The following is a 19,158-nucleotide window of genomic DNA, read 5'->3' as shown; positions in this document are numbered from 1 at the left end:
CTACATTTATTGAATTAATGTAGTTAATAGTTACTTTGCAGATTCAGATTAGTCTGTGTTTACAGGCTATAACTGAAATTCTGACGTGTTACCAATCAGATAATGTTGTGTGCAGAACATTATGTGAGAGGATGTTGCATCGGAGCCACATAGCACATTTTTAAATGTGTTTATTTTATCTGCAATATGACAAAAAAATCACAGATACAGATAATTGGAAAATGCTGAATATCTGCCCACAATAATTTGCCAGGGCCAAAAATCAGTCTACCACTACAGTAAAGACGTCATGTTAAAATATTGCTTTGGCAAAGTCTCATGTGAAAAGTATCAAAACTACACGTTAGGTAAATCATACATTACATGTTTGTATACTATGGGTACATTGATTATCCAATATTCAGCATTTTTTAAATTGTCAATATCATTTTTTTAATTCTGAGTGTCTACAAAATCTGTTAATTTAAACATTCACTCATTTGGCTCTGATGCAGCAAGACATATGAAAAATAACTAGTATCTTAAGTGATTGGATTTTAACAAACGTGCTCAAAATCTGAAAGAACTAGCCTAATTATTTTGTGTACATAAAAAAGAAAACCAATATAAAATTGTTTACTTCAACTTGTGAGAGAAATGGGAGCAAAACACAAAGTGTTGCATTTATATGTTTGTATATTTAGTGCAGTATTTACAGTTTGTTTCAGGTGCCCTCAAATGACCCCAAAATCTTGCAGGTTTGAAACTTGTGTTCAATAAACTTGGTGTACTGTGACACCTCACTGACTCTGTGCCCTGTATTGGGCTTTCACAGCCAACTTAACTCCTCCTCATACTCTGCAATATGGAATAAGTTGTAGACACATCCCATGCTGGTCACCAGCATACCAGCACCAAAACGCAATATATGCTGCTCTTGCTAGTTAGCAGCTATGCTGGTCTATGCTAGTTTTTCCAGCAAGGACTGGTAAGATGTTGAGATGTTTTGAATGCACAAATGAATAAATTAGACCTGCTGGTAGCTCGAAATGAAAAGTCTTTAACGTCATTACAAAGTTATTCGAGGCAACACTTAATATCTGTGCTAAATGTCTTGGCCAAGCATTTAAATAGTTGAGATATTTCAGTCTGGACTGCTGGGCACATAGCATAGCTAAGCTAGCAATTAGCTCGGTCAGGTGGGGGAGCAGGGATGTTGTGGTCCAACAGCTGAGGACAGGTGGAGGAAAACTCACCTCAGCTTGAGGTGGAGCGTGTGGAAGGATGACGGAGGAGAAAATGGGCATTACCAGTCCAATGTAACGAGGTTAGGCCACTTTGTATAAGACAGAGGAGACAGTTAAAGAAGCTAACAAGTCAACAGGTGTGGAGTTAATTGCCGTTAGACATAGGGTGCGCTTGATTTGCATCACCGTCGCTACCGGCCGTGCCGTGCACCTGAACTAGCTTACAGACTTGGCTCCATTTGCAAGTTTTTGTCTCTCTGTAAAGGCAACAGGAAATTAATATAATTTGGAGATGCATATATTTATCAGAACATCTTCCTTTCACAGCACTAATGTCTGACCCTGCCAGGGCCCTTTTTCTTTTGCCAGACATTTCTTTTTACTTGACATGTTCTAACCTTTTTGAGACATTGTGCAGAAATAACAAATGACAAAGAGTGACCTTTCCAGTCATTTTATTAGCAAATTTAGTCTCTCTATCCTTATCTAGATTATAAATCTTGAGCCAAAGGGTCTGCAGAGAATGATGAAGAGAAAACAACAGTAGATGATTTTCACTGTAATACTTTAATTCTGTCATTTCCTTTTTGTTGGAATTATCCCTGAAAACACAGACACCAATTTAATGTATTCATAAATTAAAGACTCCAATTTTTTTTTTTGTATTGACTTTACATTATACTGTGTAATCTCACCCCTCCTAAATTGATTCATATGTGCTTGTTCAAACAATGTCATTTCCTGTTTTTCCCTGGAGGATAAACATCCTCGCTGCAAACAGGTAATCAAGACATACAGTACATACGTTGTCCTTACATATGCTCTCATCTTTCACTTATTTCATACATAAGTTGTGTGCATTTTTGTCATAAGCGCCATATATTACAAAAGAAACAAAAAAAAAACAATGATTACTTCAAGTGTCCGTCAGCTCCCACATCAGTCCTTAAGACACCATTTGGTTTAATTTCATGTAGTCAGTCGAAAAAATATCATTGCTACATAGGAAGTGCAATATCACAAAGTTCAGTCAGAGTATTTGGCATTTCAGTGTCCTGTTTCAATGATGTTGCCTTGAATCTAACACAGGCTCCGGGGACGCCAGGCCCACCCAAAGGTCCACATCAGGCCTCGGAGCTCACAGTGTTTCCCCTAAAAACCTCTCGTGTGTGTGTTAGTAGTAATGCACTCTTCCAATAGTCCCTGTCCCCGACCCGAGGATGTCGGGCTGGCCGTTCCTCCAGATCTCCCTGATGATCCGTTCCCTCTCCTCCAGCCGCTGTGCACGCTCCAGCTCCTCGGCCGAAGTGAACACATTCACGCTCAGCGTCCCGTCCGACTGGCTGGTGTGGTTGCCGACGGGGATTTCCGTGCTTGGCAACAGGACAGGCGCCTCTACGTCGTCCCCGTCGTCGTTGTCGTCGTCCTCCTCGCTCTCCTCGTCCTCCTCGCTGATGTCCTTCAAGTGTTTCTTCTCGGGCGTGGAGGGGGCGATGTTGGTGCGCGGCTTGCAGGAGATGCGGATGACCAGGAGGCAGAGCGTCAGCACCAGGCCGAAACACACCCCAAGCACAAAGTAAAGGCCGAAGCTCTCCGGGTTTGCTGAGGAAAGAGAACAGACGAGCAGATGGAGTTCAGTGCTGTTACTTGTTCTTTTTTTGGATAGAGATCTTATTGTTCTGTGCCGCAGTGCGACTTACCTTTGATGTGCGCGTATGCGGCTATGCTGTTGCTCAGGAGGTCCATTTCTTTTTTCTTCACATCCATGGTGGTCCTGACTTTGCTTTCCTCGCACCTGGAAAACAACAAACAAGACACATCATATAAATCTGTCTTAAGATGCAACTCGACACCACATCGATGCTCTTCCAGGTACTGGAAATCTTTTGAAATATTTCCCAGGCACCCCTCCTCCAGTGTCAAGTTCTGTGCGGCGCCGGGATGTCAAACCCACCGAGCGCGGCGCTTTTTCATGCGCCATCGTGTGGGTGGGATGAGGCTTCCAAGTGTCAAACAAAAGCCCCTCTGTGTCCTCCTGAAGTGCTGCCTTCAGCTGGGATCATCATAACGTATTTGGCACATGGCACTCTGCCTCTGCCATTCTCTCTGAACCATGACAGCCCTCTATTAAGGAGGTCAAGAGTCAATTTTCCAAGTATCCACAAAGGACTCCTTCCAGGCTGATGGGACTCCCAGATCAATTTGTGGAGCTCGGGCTAAAAGGCCAGTGTGTTGTGGACTTATTTGTACTGTTAAGGCTGAGTGTCCCTGACATTTTGACTGCCTATCCTCCTCTTTTCCTGTTGATCTGAGGATCTATTGTGTTTTTAACCATTCCTGCGAGCAAGTCACACTCCCTAGGAAGTAAAACATTTGGAGAGGAGACACAAGAAAAGTTCACGTTCATTCTCCCCTGCAGTCTGGTTTTTGTTTCCAGCGATTATCCACATCCAGTCCTCTGTGTTACCTTCATTCTACCTCCTCCTCACTCAGTAGCTTTTTTGCTCCTCAGGAGAAACAAGTCTGTTTCTCATCTGAAAATATTGGATTTGCCTGCACGGAATACCAAACCAGGGTCGTGTCTTTGTGCATTTCCTCCCTCCCCGACTCTCCTCCTCCTCCTCCTCCTCCTCCTCCTCCTCCTCCTCCTCCTCCACCCTGCTGCCCTTTCCTGCTGACTCTGGCTTTTCTCCCTCACGTTGAGAACAATTTCCACCTCCCTGGTGTGATGACGTCACGGTGTGGCACCATAACAGTGTTGATGGCAACAGAGGAGAGACCAGTTCAAAATAAAAGGAGGTGCTTCTAATCCTTCCAGTCACTGTAATGTTAGCGCCACGCTCAGACATGTGCTTCGTGTTGTGGCCGGGCTGTGGAAAAAAACAGTCTGTCCATGTGAAGCGATGACGGGCTGCGACGTTGCCTCCACCCCCCCACCCCCCGCTCTAACCTGTGCGCGCTTGCTCTCTAAGTCGAACCACATGTCGCCGCGCCTACACGTGGATCATATGGACGTCCTCAAATTGCACAAACCACATGTTTGTGTTTGCATTTACCTCTAAGTTGTACCCGCTGATAACCTCAGAGCCTGATGCGTGGCCTGATGCAAATACCTCGGTGATTTATGCAGCATTTGTGCTTGTTTGTTGACGCAGCTTCCAGTCAGACTCAAAACATGAAACCACACATGTGTAAACCATGTGTAACGTGGCCTGCAAATAAACTTTAAAACACCCCCAAACGCTCTTCTTTTAAAAGCAGAAGTAAAGCAGAAAGTGGAGTACGGATAGAGTTTAAAACTTACCACAAAAATGAAACTTCGTAGCACGTACTCACTCCCGGTTCATGGTGAGGCGAGAGGTTTGAGATGCAGAAGCGAACACGGTCCTATCTCTCTCTGCCCGTTGCCTCTGGATCAGGGCCCCGTGTGATCTTTGGTCCTCAGGCTAAACAGACAAGAGCAAACACACACACACACACACACACACACACACACACAGAGACGTCAAGCTACATTAGATCCAAACGCACTGAGGCGTCTGCAATGCAAACAATGACAGTCCTGCAGCAGGATACACGGTCCGGCAGGAGACTAGAGGCAGGCTTTTCAGTTTTTCACTGGGTTTCGACTGTGCTGTAAAACGCACAGAGACTCCAAAACCATAGAAATTCCCAGGCTATAATACATTTTAGTTTCTCCAGAAGCCCTGCATTTTGTCTTTACTGCAATTGTATTCGTTCAGTGTCCGTGTGGGTGGTAAGTGTAGTTAGTTGCATCATTTCATTGCCAACGGCCAGTGGCGGACTCAGGATGTCTGAGAGGAAGGGGAGGAAAACATAACAAAGGCACCAGCTGTACACAGTGGGGCACTCTATCATGTTCTATCTACCATAGGGGCATCCGAGAGAGCACTTCTGCAGCATTTTTTTGAATATGGGGGCTCCAGACCACCAGTGTCGAGGGCCTAGCCCGCCACAGCCAGACCAGCTTGCCAATGCAAAGTAGTGACTTCTCCTTAGGAAAGTTGGAACATGCTTTTAAGTTAGCCGATTTTTTTTTTTCTTTTAAGTGTGACGAGCGGAGATGTAGCAACTACATTGCTAATTTCTTGCCTTAATGTTGGTTCAGGTGGACTGCTTGTGTAACGTCTTGCCTACTTGCTTCGACAAAACCCTAATTGGTTCACAGATCGTTCTATCAAACCACGGCCTGTATATAAAGTCTGTGTATCAAACTTGCACCGTATTAGATATAGTTATGATTAGGTAAATCTGGGAAATCTGTCCGAATGACGGGGGGTACCAGTCTTCCAACGGCCCCAAGTGGAGTACAAACTTCACAGCATGATTGAACCTCGAATGAGTTGAGGGTTGCAGAGGGGAAGGTGTAGTCATGCGCACGTTGCCAATCCTGTGCAGCTTTCTCTTCTTTTGAAAAACAAACACAATACAATAGCTGCATGTCTCATTATATGTTGTACTATATATAATGATATATTATTGTCTTTGATTTTGAAACAGGACGGAGGTGGAATAAAGCGAAGAAAACTTTCAAACACATAATTAAATGTGACAAATATGAGGTATTCCTGCCACACTGAAATCTCTTAATGCAACGGCTCAAATCTAGAAGATCTTTCTAAAATCCGACAACAGGAGCCCTCGAATAACTCAATAAAAGCCCTGTAACTTGTGCGGGGGGGGGGTCTGGTGCTTCACATGCCAGGTGGGGGGGATCAGGAGCTGTAGAAAATGCTGAGCTGTGAAGTTTTCTGACTCGTAGCCTTGTTTAGGAAAAAAAACTCCTCTGCCAGCTGCCGTTGGTTTAGCAGAGCCGCTGTGCTTTTCCAGGGCAGATTCTGATCTTGCTGACTCTTGGCAGATCCAATGTACACTACGGAGCGGCCGACTGAGACAGCGCTCGGGGGGCTAAGTGACAGCGCGGTCACTATGGCAACGTGCTATTCCAGGCCACCCCCTCGGTCCCCGCGGGAGCCACAGCGAATGGCCCTTTTGTTTCTGCCAGGCACCGCGGGGATGGACCTACGCGTTGTCTACCCGTCGAGCTTCCTTCCTTTCTTTTCAATTATGAACAAGTTCATCTCCTCCCCTCCCGCGGAGCCTAATCCCTCCCTGCTAATGGAATCTCCTCATCATTATCCAGGAACACGGGCCCTCAATGAGATATTTTGTTTTTGTCTCGAGGGTAATAAAGCGAGCGGCTCGAATGACTCAAGCCAAGGTCAAAGTTAATGACCGGACACCTCCAGTACAGTAACTGGCCTCCTCTCGCTCTGGAACGCAGCCAAACTGAGCTTCATCAGGACCCAGGCATCCATTAACTGGTGGTTAAAAACAACTGGAGACCTGTTTAAAGCCTGTCTAAACACTAATTACCCTGCCCTGTTGTCTTGTTGTGTTTTTGTTTTAGCCCGAGAAGGAAATTATTAACAGACCTCCCTCCTTCCCAGCTATGTACGATCCCATGCTCTCAACTCTCAGTCATTTTCTCCAAGTGACCCGTTTCGCTTTTTCTTTTTGCAGATGTTGCCTTACCCTTACAGCCTTGAAAGCGAGACCTTAATTGTAACAAAGGAGTCATGCATTAGAGATTGGATGTATCATTTTGTCGCATCGTTTTTTACTCAAACTTAAGCCTGGTAAATGTAATGAATCCTCAAATTATGGCCCCTTACGTGATCAAACATTCCCAATAACCGCGGCGGCTTAACTGAAAAGCAGCGATTGCAGAGGGGGGAAATCAACTCCTAATGAAGTGCATCACTTTGGGTAGGATTGCGATAGCTATGAACTTTGGCAAAAATCAGACAAACAAACAAACAAAGCTTCGCACTTCTCGCACTCGAAACTGCAACTTTTGCGGACTGCTGACTGCTGGAAGCGTTTCGCACCAACTGCTCTGCCACAGAAGTGAGAATATCTCGAGAATCAGGACACCGTATGGTGTTATTATGTGGCAAAAAACTGCCTAAAATTTTTTAGCTATAAAATCCAATTTCCCTGCAGTTTTGTTAGGCTTTAAAACAAGCCTCCGTTGTTTAGTTATCGAATAACCATCAGACGTAAGTCAAGTGTGGAAAACAAAAGATATGACACAGCTAAGATGTAATTTTCCAGTGATCCAACCAAACCCTTGGCAGCACGTGTCTTTGCGCCACGCCTGAGCTCCCGTGACGTTAATGTTTGGTCCTATTTCTGGTCAGTCCTGGCTTATCATCTATCTACTCATATCCTGAGGTCAAACACTCAGGCATCCCTTTCCTGAGTCCCTCGCACGCTGCTGACTATTGAGTAATCACTTCACCCGTCCTGATACGGCCGTAACTGTGTGGGAAACTTGCGTCCACATCTCTTTATCTCACATTAAATCAAAACATGATAACACTTTCCCAGTAGCGAATGTTAAAGGTTGCAACTGACTCGGCTAATTCTTCTTCCTTAAATCTGTCAGTCAGCGGCAAGTTATTTATGTAAGATCGCAGCAGAAACCGACTGAAGCCAGCACAAACACGGTCTGTCGTGGCCCGGGGAAGAGGCCAAACACTATTTCTGACGGAGCGTTGTTTGCTTTTTCGTTCCGATGGAGGAGTCGAGTGGAAGCAAAAACTCCAAACTATCATGCAGTGTGATGTTTTTTGTTATCATCCACTTGCACATAAACACAATGGCGCTTCCTTCCCGCGACGTTTTGTCCCTTTTCCGCAGGGACAACATCCAGGTTCGAAGCCCTTCCTCCAGCATCATTGTTATTGTCTGAGATAAGTGTGTTGGGACAGAATGACTGAGCTGTCTGCTGTACGCACACGTCAGCCGGGTGATTTATAGGCTGCAGACCTCCAAAGCGAAAGTTTGTCACAGAACACAAACCCTTTTCCCTGCCTCACCAGTAATCCTTCGTTTCGTAAACCGTCCGACCTCAACACTCCTCCTTTCCACAATGAAGAAATCATGTCAAAGTCAGAGCCCCTTCGGTGAAAATGATGCAGGGAGTCAGGCCACATTTGATTTACACAAAGAAGATGAAGAGGTCCGATTACGCGAGGGAGCGCGTTGGTGTTCTCCACTCATTGTAATGACACACGCCGGACCGCAGAGGGGAACAAATATTTTTAATGCCTCGAATTTCTGTGCAGCCGCAACAATTCTTGGCACCGCGGACGGCTTTTTCTGCGGTTTCGCCTGGGACAAAAGCTCCGCTGACTGAAAACTGCCAGATTTAAATCTAATCACATTTATTATGAAAGTCCACACACATGCATGCGCTCTCTGGTGAGGGAGATCACAGGAGCTGCCAGAAGGATTTATAGCATCTTATAGTATTTTTATTTTCGCTCTTGATTATGTTCATTAAAATGTCCCTGCTTTGTTTCTGTGGCTGCTACTGAAGAAAAAAAAATCAGCCTGTTCTTAATGATGCACAGCATCAAACAAACCAATCTGAGTCATTTAAACACTATTTTGGGCTTCGCGAAGCACATTCTGAAACTCTGCGTGTGCCCCCTTAAATAAATATACTGAATCAAAGCCCAGGCTTGGCTGGAGCGAGAAATTCTTTCAGTAGCTGATGAAAGGTTAACAGCAGCCTTCAAACTGCCAGAGAATCTGAAACTGTATCACAAAAGTCTCTCTACGAGCCATTCGTCACACACCTGCGATCAGGCCAGAAAACCGTCTCCAAGCACTAAAACATAATGGATCTTCAAGCGCTCCCCCAGAACAGCAGAGGTGCAGGCGATCACTTTCCGCACAGTAAACAGAAACATCGTCCAAACCGACGTCAGTGTCTGTGAAAGCGCTCACGACGGTCCGCGGTGGGGTGAAGGTTAATTGTCTTGTGGAGGGTTGCGGAGGACATTTCTGGAGACGGCGAGGGTGCATTTCTTCCCAGTTCCTCCTGACATGAAGATCTTTGGTTTCAAGCTGTGTGTAATGTTAGTGCTGCTTCCCCTCGCGGTCGAGGCCTGCCAGAGGATCCGACCGAGAGGGAGAACTGTTGCGTTTGGAGACAGGACAGGCATGTGGTTGCTATCAGGGCCGAGACATGGAGCACCAGGTGAAGGTGACCTCAAACAGACCTGGGTCACGGAGTGTTTGCAAATACTTTTATGGTTTGTTTTACTCTGTCTGCGTGCTGGATTACTGAGACGCAGTGTGTCACTGAGAATGTGATGGACTAAGATGTTTTGAAACGACCACATATGGGTTTGTAAAAGAAACGGGCAGAACAAGGTCTGATGGAGACCGACTGCACTCAAAGGAGGAGAAGCTAAACATCTCTAAGCCAAAGGGAGATTAGTGTTTGATGAGTTTAACAGGCCGCAGAGACGGAAACATTGCACTATTCCAGCATTTGTTTGCTTTAGCCGTGATTCCACCCAAGTGATCCCAAACGTGTAGTCCTGGGAGCTTATTTTCACAAAACTAAAACGTTCTTTCACTCCACGCTGTCCGTGTTTTTCCACTGCAGATTAAAGACCCACGGAGATTACGGGCAGACCCGTCCACCGATGCATGAACAAGCAAAAGCTGTCTCTACATGGCATTTTTGTGTGCGACTACACAACAACAAAAGCCTGGACGTCATCATTGTTCCATCTGTCACATGCTTTCTTCTGTATAACCCAGGGCCTATGTGTAAGGCTGAGAGTACTCCCCCAATCTGAAGTGTTCAGCAGTCCCCAACTCTAAAGTTCCTGTACTTTTTTAGAGCGCTACTCCAGAGCAGGGACTTGTTGGGGGTCAAAATAATGTCCCTGGAACTTAATTCAGACTCTGATCCCTCCAAACTTTCCTTTTCCCTGGTGATGGATCCTGCAGTGGAGTTGTTAAAATTCATACTTTGTAACTTGGGTGCACAGTTTAGGTTTCTGGCTGGAGAGCTTTGCTGCATGTCATACCAATCTGTCTTTCCCTCTCCAACTCCTGTTTGCTTCTTTACCATGCATATTTCTGTCGGTTAAATGTGATTTCTGCAAAAAAAAAAGTCAGGATATCTCCATATTTATGATATGGAGATATATCAAAATAATTGGCGATTAGTTTTCTGACGGCTGACTCATCACTGCAGCGCTGTCAAGTTCTTCAGTCTGTGCCGTGAAACTCTGACCAGATCCGCGAAATACTCTCAAGGTTTCGGTTTGGCTTCTCCCTTCTCTTTACCAAAGTTACAAAAATTGGGTGACGCAATTGGTTTCCATGGTGCTATTGTCCCTGTGTTTTCCTGAAATCACCCCAAACAAAACAGCTTTTCATCACTTTCAGATTGTTCTTAAAGCACCTCAGAGAAAGCATGTAGACCACGCTACACGTCACTGTGCAAAACCACACCAATCTAACACAGTCTGTAGGTAAAATCAAACAATCAAAACAACCCATGTTAAACAATAATTGACCCTCGCCTGAACCACAATGTGCTGCCAGCTGCAGAGACAGACGGCTCTAGTAAATGCACAGTCAGAACTTGCCCAACTTTTTATTAAGTTTCCTCTTGAGTGGTTCTTAGCTGGAAATGAATTGCGATCCGAACCTGTTTTGTTTGTGCGGCGTTCAAACTTTTGACATTTTTGTTCCAGTAGAGGATTTTGATCTTATCCAAACGTCTTGAATATGGTTTATTGCTTGATACAGAGCTGAAAGAAAGCTTTGTGTTTCCCTGCGTGTTGATGTATTCGGCTTTGGGCATGTACTTTATTTGACGTACACTCGATGAACAACAGCTTTTGCTTTTTAAGGACAAAAACTTTTCCAGGCGCAAACACAGAAATCAGTCAGACATCGTCGGCCAGCAACTTGACTGAAGACACTGCGCTTTTCACCAGGGGGGGAGGGTTGTACATTTCAACATGACTCAGGATGCCAACGTGACGCCGGCCTGGCTCAGACTAACTGCAACCCTTGGCCCAATGAATCCCTGTTTATCCTTCGTGTCATAAAAAGTGAACCACAGTGCACTGCTTGTCCCGTGAAGAGCATATTTTGTGGGCTATGGCAGGTAATAGGAGGGTAATGGAGATATCTGACTGAGCTGGGGGTTAGGGCAAGTGGATAATAGCACCCAGATGTGTTCCTGATGTGAGGCAAAGCCAGAATGCTTTACTATGTAAATCCAGAGGAGATATCCTGCGAGCCATCTTCGTACTGACGCTATCGCGGTACCAATCAAGCAAATCAAGCAGCGCTCATGGCAGTAGGAAGCCACCACAGCTGTGTGTGTGTACAGTATGTGTCTGCGTGCTGACAGATGCTGGTCGTCTGCGTGTGTTTGTGTACGTTAAAATTGATTCGAATGAACATTCCTCTATGATTCTCTAAAGCGCAGCAGGCTTTAAATTAACCTTAACTCAGAGCTCCAAAAATAGAGCCATGATCTCACCCTTTTTCATCGATCTGGGCCACCATCCAGCCCGCACGCCAGCGCCACATACTGTATCAATTACATGGGCCCTACAGATTACTCGGTGACGCAAAACACGTGTTTGCCCTTTCAGTGATTGGGTCCACGGCATTTACCTTTTACCGCTCGAGAACACGGTGTGGCTCCGTGAGATTTAGGAGGTTTTCCTGAAATGTTGTCGTGACAGGAACTGTTTTTGTTTAGCGTGAGCGGCGGCCGGTGCCTGTTTTCAGTGTTTTAAAAAGCCTTTGAGTGACTTTAACTGACCTTGATTAGTGACCAGCAGTAAAAAAGCAAAGACACCAATAGTCTTATCATTTGTCATGGCCCCTTTGAAGTACATCGGCATCGTATATTTCACTATAGAGATGAGTAAAAATCAAGTTGCAACCTCCGTGGCAGAAAAAATGAAGCCAATGCAGAAGTGCTTAAAACTGCAGTTCCCCGAATCGCGACTTAATGACTGAATTTTACATTTTGGGTGCTCTTATCCTTTAAAACTGCCTCCAGTTTGGGATTGTCTTAACTCTCTTCTGCTAAAAAAACAACTTTAAACAACAAACATGTCAAATACGTGAGGTTCTGATCTGTCGCGTCCTGTTTGAGCAAATACCAGCAGGCAGTTTAACCACCTGTGTGCATGTTCTAGTTCTTTTATTGTGTGTCTTTCGGTTTTCTGTGTGGCCTCCCTTTGTATGTGTGTGAGTGTGCGTGTCCGAGATAGCAGTGTGAGCTTAGGCAAACCCGCCGGACTTAGCATGTCAAACATCTGCCAGAGCCTCAGCAGGGGAGTGTCTTGACCAGTGAAGCTCCTACAAGACAGCAGTAAGCCCTGAGCCCTGCAAGACATCAGCGTTTGACAGGGGCTTTGCTAAACACAGTTTGTGAGATGCGTCATTCATCAAACTCCTGTTTCTCAATTACTCTAAAATAGCCTCTCGGTTGCTTCATGTTAGTGAAGATTAGAGTTGCGGTTGGCAGAACAGGAGTTCCTGTCATTATCCTCATGAAGATATTCAGGATGTTTACCATTCAAATTTGAACAGCAACATCATAAAAGAGGGTTTTGGTTAAAGTAAACCTTTTCCTATCTCCAAAACTCTGCCATTAGATGACCATAATATGAGGGTATGGAAAAGGCATTAATCAAGACCAAACTCTTGCATGATGGAAGATGGTGCAATGAGCAAAAGACATTTGGTTCTCAAGTAAAACAACAAGATGAGAAGGGGGCAGCAGTGGCTCCTGAGATAGAGGAGGTTTGATCCTCGGCCCCTGCAGTCTACATGTTAAAGAGTCCTTGGGCAAGATCCTGAAAGCTAAATTGCTCCTGTTCGCTTTTCAAGTGGTTTGTGAGTGTGCATATGAATGGTTATTGCTCCTGATGAGCAGTTGGCCACATTTGTGTGAATGGGTGAATGCTTATCGGTGTTGCAAAGCTATTTGAGAAGTCCATTTACATTTACACTTCAAAGTGTAGACAGTGTTATAAAAACGATTAATGAACCTCTTACAATCAAAAGCACGAGGATGCGTTCACAGTTTGTAGTGTAATAGCAGGCACTGGCTGAAAAATAACAGCAGCAGCCAAGTGTTTGAATGGATCACTCTGTTAAGAAAGATCATCTGATGATCAGCTGATCCGTGAAACTGTAATGGCTCCATGTCATCGCCTTAATGCATACCATGAAATCTTTTTTCACAGTGTTCGATCTTTTCACACATTAATGTCTTCCTGTATTCACAATACGACCGTCCTCGGTCAGTGCTAGAGGCCATCAAAGTCGTAGGTCAGTTCGGGTCAGTAGGATTTTCAAGTAAAAATTTTATTTATTTTTTTACTTCTGAGGTAAACTGTAAGTGATGTGTAGCTAGCCTTGAAGAGTTTTTGGAAATAGAGGTAAACGCGACAGCAGAGCGGCTCCTGAAATCATAACTCATTTTAAAGGCATACTATGCAGATAAGACACCATTTAAAGGAGTAGTAAGCGATTTTAGATAAAGATCGTTGAAGTTGGCTCGCCAACCCAAAGCAACGTATATGACAACCTGCGATTGAGACTCAACAATCCAACTATATTTCACTATTAGAGGGATTACATTTGTTTGAGTTTTGAAACTTCTCCATTTAATCCGTTTTACTTTTCCTGTTGCACCAGCTTTTACGCTACAATACAGAACCTGACCAACCATCAGTGAGCTGTTGATGCAGAAGTTAATAATCAATTTAGTAATTCTGGGAAACAGGAGAACACACGATACTGTATGCATATACTTTAGGAAACCTAAATCGCTAAACTTGAAAATTACCTCATCTTATTACTTTGGTCTAACAGTCCAAGATAATTAATTTTTTTATATGAGAGCATTCTCCTTAAGCTACAAACTAAATGAGAAAACTGAAAATTAATGAGCGTGACTTTGAGAACATCTACTGGGACTATTTAGTGATGACAATGTATTTTTAAAGTTCATATGTAAGAGTGCTAAATCAGCCAAATCCAAAGTCTGTGGGGTTTCTATAATAATAATAATGGCAGCATCACACGCTCTGATTTCTTTCTTTAAGTAGATATTTCTCGCTCACTAATGGTATAAACAATCATGAACAGCACATCTTCTGTTCTCTTGCAGGGGGTTGTGTTTGTTTCTTGTGCAATGCTGTCTACGCAGGGCTTTTTTTCTGTTCCCTTAGCTCGGCTTTGATTGGCTGAAACTTTCTGTATCTCCCCTGCAAACAGATTGGTACCCTGGGAGTTTAGACGAGCAGTTCAAATCAGAGTCTGACCTCTGGCATCTCGGTAAATAGAGTACGTTAACAACCATCCTCGGGACAGATAAGACAGGCCCGACTGATAAGTGGGTCGGCGGGGGTTTTGGGGAAGAGGAACGTCTCCTGGCTTTATTTAGTCGGAGAGGTCACGCAGGAGTCAACTCTTCCCAGCTGGCCTCGAAGGGGTTACTTAACCAAGCATTCACACTCATCCTATGGAAGGCTATCTGATTGACTGCAGGAGGAGGCACAGCTAAAGTGCTGCCAGCCCACTCAGATAGTGTGAATTAAAGGAGACCCCTGAGAGCAGCCCAGCCCCTATCCAGCCTCCACCCATCACCTCCAGTCGGCTGATAAGAGGAGCTGACCACAGAGGATAAGGGAGGGGGCCTTTGGGAGCTGAAGCATATGGTCAACTGCTGTTCTGCATGAATGTTCCTATGAACTCTGAGAATCGCGGCGGAACAGCTGAAAAACAAGAGTCATATGCACCATGTGTGCGCCCTTCATGCCTCGTATCTGAGATCTTACACGTCAGTTGTCTTTGATTATGCGACTAGCAAGAAAAATACAAAAAGCGACAGGATGTTTGCTTTGATTGTGGCAAGGTGACAACTAATTAATCACCCACAAGGTTAGCCAATAACGTGCAGCTGCACAGGAAAGCCGTACCCAGGCTCAAGCTGCAAGTGCTGCATCAGCTGCTTTCTGGCGGCGGTTCATTGAAAACATGCAGAAAAACACGAGACTGCTCCGATGGATTGATCTTCAGCTGGACAGATACTGACAAAAACACACTGTGCTCTGATAACATCATGCGTAAAATGGCTTTATCAAGGTGTTTACTCTGCCGCTACCAAAACTCATTCACTTTTTCAGTCCTTTTTAACAAGTTGATCAAAACATAAACAACCACATGAGGATATTTCATCTGAAGTAAAAAACTTACTAGAGCTGCTGTGATTGAAACCAGATACCGAACTTTACAGCACTTGTAAGTTTTCCCAAACACACTCACCTCACAACAAGCCTGCCGCACTAACATTTTACTCTAAATGAGATGCAGAGCAGCCGCAGAAACACTTCAGCCATTGAAAAAGTTCAGTGACAGAAGAGCTGCGGTTTCAATGCTGTTTCTATGGGGCTCCGCATGCACTGAGTTAAACTGTCAAACTCACCAGTCTGTGATGACAAGAAATGTGCCTTCTGAAGCCGTTCAGTCCGTGCAGAAAGCTTCAGATTTCAGCCGGCTTTCCCTCCAAATTTTGAAAACAAAAGCAGCATTACAAGCAGTCCTGTTTCAGCCGAGTCCCTGTTGCTGCTGTGGTCAAGTCCTGAAGAGCGTGTGTATGTGTGTGTGTGTATATCTGCCTGAGCGTGAGTGTGTGTGTGCTCAGAGTCTGGGGAAGAGGTGGTAACTTCCTCCCAAAGTTGGAGACGGAGTGAGTAACAGAGTTTTCTCTCTCCCGGCTCCAATCCACGAGAAGCAGGAAAAGCTGTCATACTATCCCCCTTTTCAGATGGAAAAAAAAGGAACAGCCTAAAAAGGGCAAGCTCTTGGAAGAAGGGGAGGAGGGAGGAAAACGGCGGTGGTGGTGGTGTGTGTGTGTGTGTGTGTGTGTGGTGGGGTGTGATGTGGTGTGGGCTTGCCCTCTGTTGTTAAGGGAACAAGCAGAAAGCGACTCCAGGCAAATTAGCTCAAGTTTTTCCATGCACGGTCCAGTGAGACAGAAAAACAACATCAACAAAGACACAATACTGTGTGTGTGTGTGTGTGTGTGTAGCTTGTGTGTTGCAGTGTGTGTTTTTTTTAAGTTTCCTTTTTAAATCTTAATAACAATAGCTTGTTGTTATTGGAAATGTACTGTGCGAGTTAGATGAGAAGATCGATAACAGTGTTCCAGGGGCCATTTCCAGTCTTTATGCTAAGCTAGGCTAACTGTTGGCTGGCTGTAGCCCCTGTGTTTTACTGGCCTGGAGTAGTCATGAAGAAGCGTGCTTCTCAAAATGTCAAAATATTTCTTTAAAGGTGCAGTACAGTTTGTAGGAACTGACCAGTGATGTTCTGGTATCCCTACCAACTTTATCCAATCAGGACAGAGAACTCCATAAAGAGGCGGACCTATTATGACTGGGGATCGCCAACTTCAAAACAGACGGGAGGTTAGCGCCAACGCCTATGGCAGCTTTGAAATAAATTGAAGCTGCATATCAACAGAGTGAAGGCTAACTGCTGCTAACTGTAGCTGCTGTTTGCTAGTTAGCTCAGTTAGCCGTGCAGCGGAGCTTTGGGTCGGGTTGGGCCGAGGCTAGCTGGCTAGCTGGCTAACTCAGACATCTCTGCAACACAATGCGTATATGTCAACACGTCAGCGCTCTTTCACATTCTGTTGATAATTTTGGTAGTACTATTTCTAAAATCTCAAAAATTCTTACATACTGCCCCTTTAAATGCATGTTGTATTTACAGTCTTTACAGCATTTATACCGTTTGAAGTAGATTATTTCTGATTCTGTTGGGCTCGGATGAAAAAGTCCTTTAAAGTAAGAGAACATTTATCATCACTATGTATTGTTTTCATGCGGTTCAATGTGCAAACAGAAAATGCCAGAAGAGCTTCCTCAGAGTGTTGTACACAGTTGTGCAAATGTACCTCTATACAGCGTGTCTCTGCAGTGGTCTTACGCCGCCACGATGCTTACAATACGATGAAAGAATCGCTTTCGCTTTATGTCACATTTTCAGAGATGCTATGAGCATTTGCAGCTTATTACCGAGGTCACATTCCTCCCAGAGCTGCAGCGCACGGCTATAATGAGAAGCCTGTATAGCTCTGGTGAATGCAGCCTCGCACAAAAAACATGGTAAACATGTAATCACAATAATATGTCAACTCCCATGCTGAAGGAGTTGATGGACTAATTGCTAGCAGCTGTGGGCGACATGAAAAAACAAAACGGCTCTCATGGTAGATTGCATCAGCGATCAACCATACAGCTGAGGTGACGCCGACAACAACATTGTTCGATATGCCACATATTTGAACCCCCAGCGCACACTTCCATCTCAGTGGGCTCAGCTGTAAATCTTCATGACCACCGTGCTCCCTCTTATTGAAGCCATACGCTCATGAGGGCATTGTGGCGTTTTTCATTAGCGTTTACCCCTGCTATTCATGAGAAAACAGGAGAGGAGAACTTTAAATCCGGAGTTCATTTATTCTTCCAAACGGTCAACACTGGAGCAGAGCTGTTATTGCGCTACACCCTGCTGGGACTTGAAAGAACATCTTGGTCTCGATCCCACATATTTCACTCATTAGCCAGCCTCGCTAACCTGAGCAGGCTGGGAACGAGTGGCCCGCAAAAATCTTATGATGAACTCGCTTCGGCTGAAATTGCATCGCGCTCGGGGCCCATTGGGGCTTTCGGGCTCATCACTCCAAATCAAACATCCTCCCACTGCCTCTTTCTCAAATTTCTGCTTTTCCCTATACCCTCATTAAAACAAAAACAACAGAAAATCCTAGATGCAAACAAAACAAAAAGGATAGCGGGAGGCACCTCTCCAATACCTTTTACTGTCAGCTCAATCGGTGCAGAGGAGGTGTATGCAGGGGCTGGAGCAGGGGCTTTTTCTTTTGATAAAAGTAGTCCCTTTAGTGCCAGGATTTAAACGTTTCTCTGAGCTGCATCAGTGATCACATTCCTGCCTGGATCTCCTCATGGCTGGCAGATGTCCACCTGTCCCTGGGGCTGATTTATACTCCAGCACTGGGCTGGTCTGAAGAGGTTGGATAAGTTAAGGGGTAGAGGAGTAAAGTAGAGAGACAGAGGAAGAAAGAAAATGCAAGCAAGCATAAGAGAGAGAGGAGGTGAAAATGAGGCTTAAAGAGAAATGAGAGCGGCCTAATTACAGGGCACCCATGGCTTTTTTTTTTTTTTTCCTGGATCATGTCAGACAAAACCTGCGCCTGCCGGTGTGGCGTTCAGTGTAAACACACAATACATCATGCTTATCTGTCGCAGAGGCGGAAACAGGCAGTGATATGTGCGCTGATGACCGGGGAGGCTCCGTCTGCAGGTGGGAGAGGATGAAACGAGCAGCGAAGGTGTGCGGATGGAGACGGACGGGGGATGGGTGGGGAGATTTTAAACAAGATAGCACTCGTTTATTATTTTTTTGAAAGCTCACTGCCGGGGTGAAGCGAGGCGATACGCTCTCGTCAGGTCTCATAGGAACAAAAGCTAACCACAGTCTTTAGTCTAGATTAATATTTGCAGTGCGTTTCATGTGAGAGTGGCCTCACCCACTCATTTTTCCAAAGGTTGCCACACAGAGCCTTTGTTGGCGATCTGCGCTGTACTGAATGGATGGTGCACGGAAACCTATGATGTAAGCCTGAGTTTGGTTGATAAGGGCGGATCACAGGGCAAAGAGAAAAACCAAGAGGAGCAACACTTAGGTTGTTTGCACTCCAGACAATGTGCAAACACGATCCACGTGAGGGAAACGGTAATTTTTTATTTTTTTTCTCTCAGGAAAAGCCAGTAATCTGATAATTGACACTGAAGCATAATAATTAAAGCTTCGACTTCCTTGTGCAACCTCAGAGAAAAGAAGAAAAAAAAAACACCACCCATGGATGACTCATCTGCACTCTGCACACTGAAATTAATATCCTAGGAGGACGCCCCGAGAGAATTAGCATTGTTCTTTTTCGAATCAAAACCACATTGAGATA

The 19,158-nt window shown here is 44.8% G+C and overlaps 1 protein-coding gene across 1 annotated transcript; it reads right to left on the bottom strand.

The window, feature by feature from the left end:
* Positions 1-1,664: 1,664 nt before the first annotated feature.
* Positions 1,665-15,906, bottom strand: eva1ba (eva-1 homolog Ba (C. elegans)). Its single transcript, XM_030392917.1, has 4 exons — positions 15,592-15,906; positions 4,531-4,672; positions 2,927-3,021; positions 1,665-2,828 (listed from the first exon to the last, which is right to left on the bottom strand). Exons 3-4 carry the CDS (start codon positions 2,991-2,993, stop codon positions 2,401-2,403), a joined length of 495 nt encoding a protein of 164 aa, XP_030248777.1. The 5' UTR covers positions 2,994-3,021; positions 4,531-4,672; positions 15,592-15,906; the 3' UTR covers positions 1,665-2,400.
* Between the last annotated feature and the right edge of the window lie 3,252 nt (positions 15,907-19,158).

Source organism: Sparus aurata, chromosome 17 (assembly GCF_900880675.1).
Source record: "Sparus aurata chromosome 17, fSpaAur1.1, whole genome shotgun sequence".
Taxonomy (NCBI): domain Eukaryota; kingdom Metazoa; phylum Chordata; class Actinopteri; order Spariformes; family Sparidae; genus Sparus; species Sparus aurata.
Note: the sequence above shows the minus strand (reverse complement) of the source record. Positions and strands in the feature narration are given on the sequence as shown.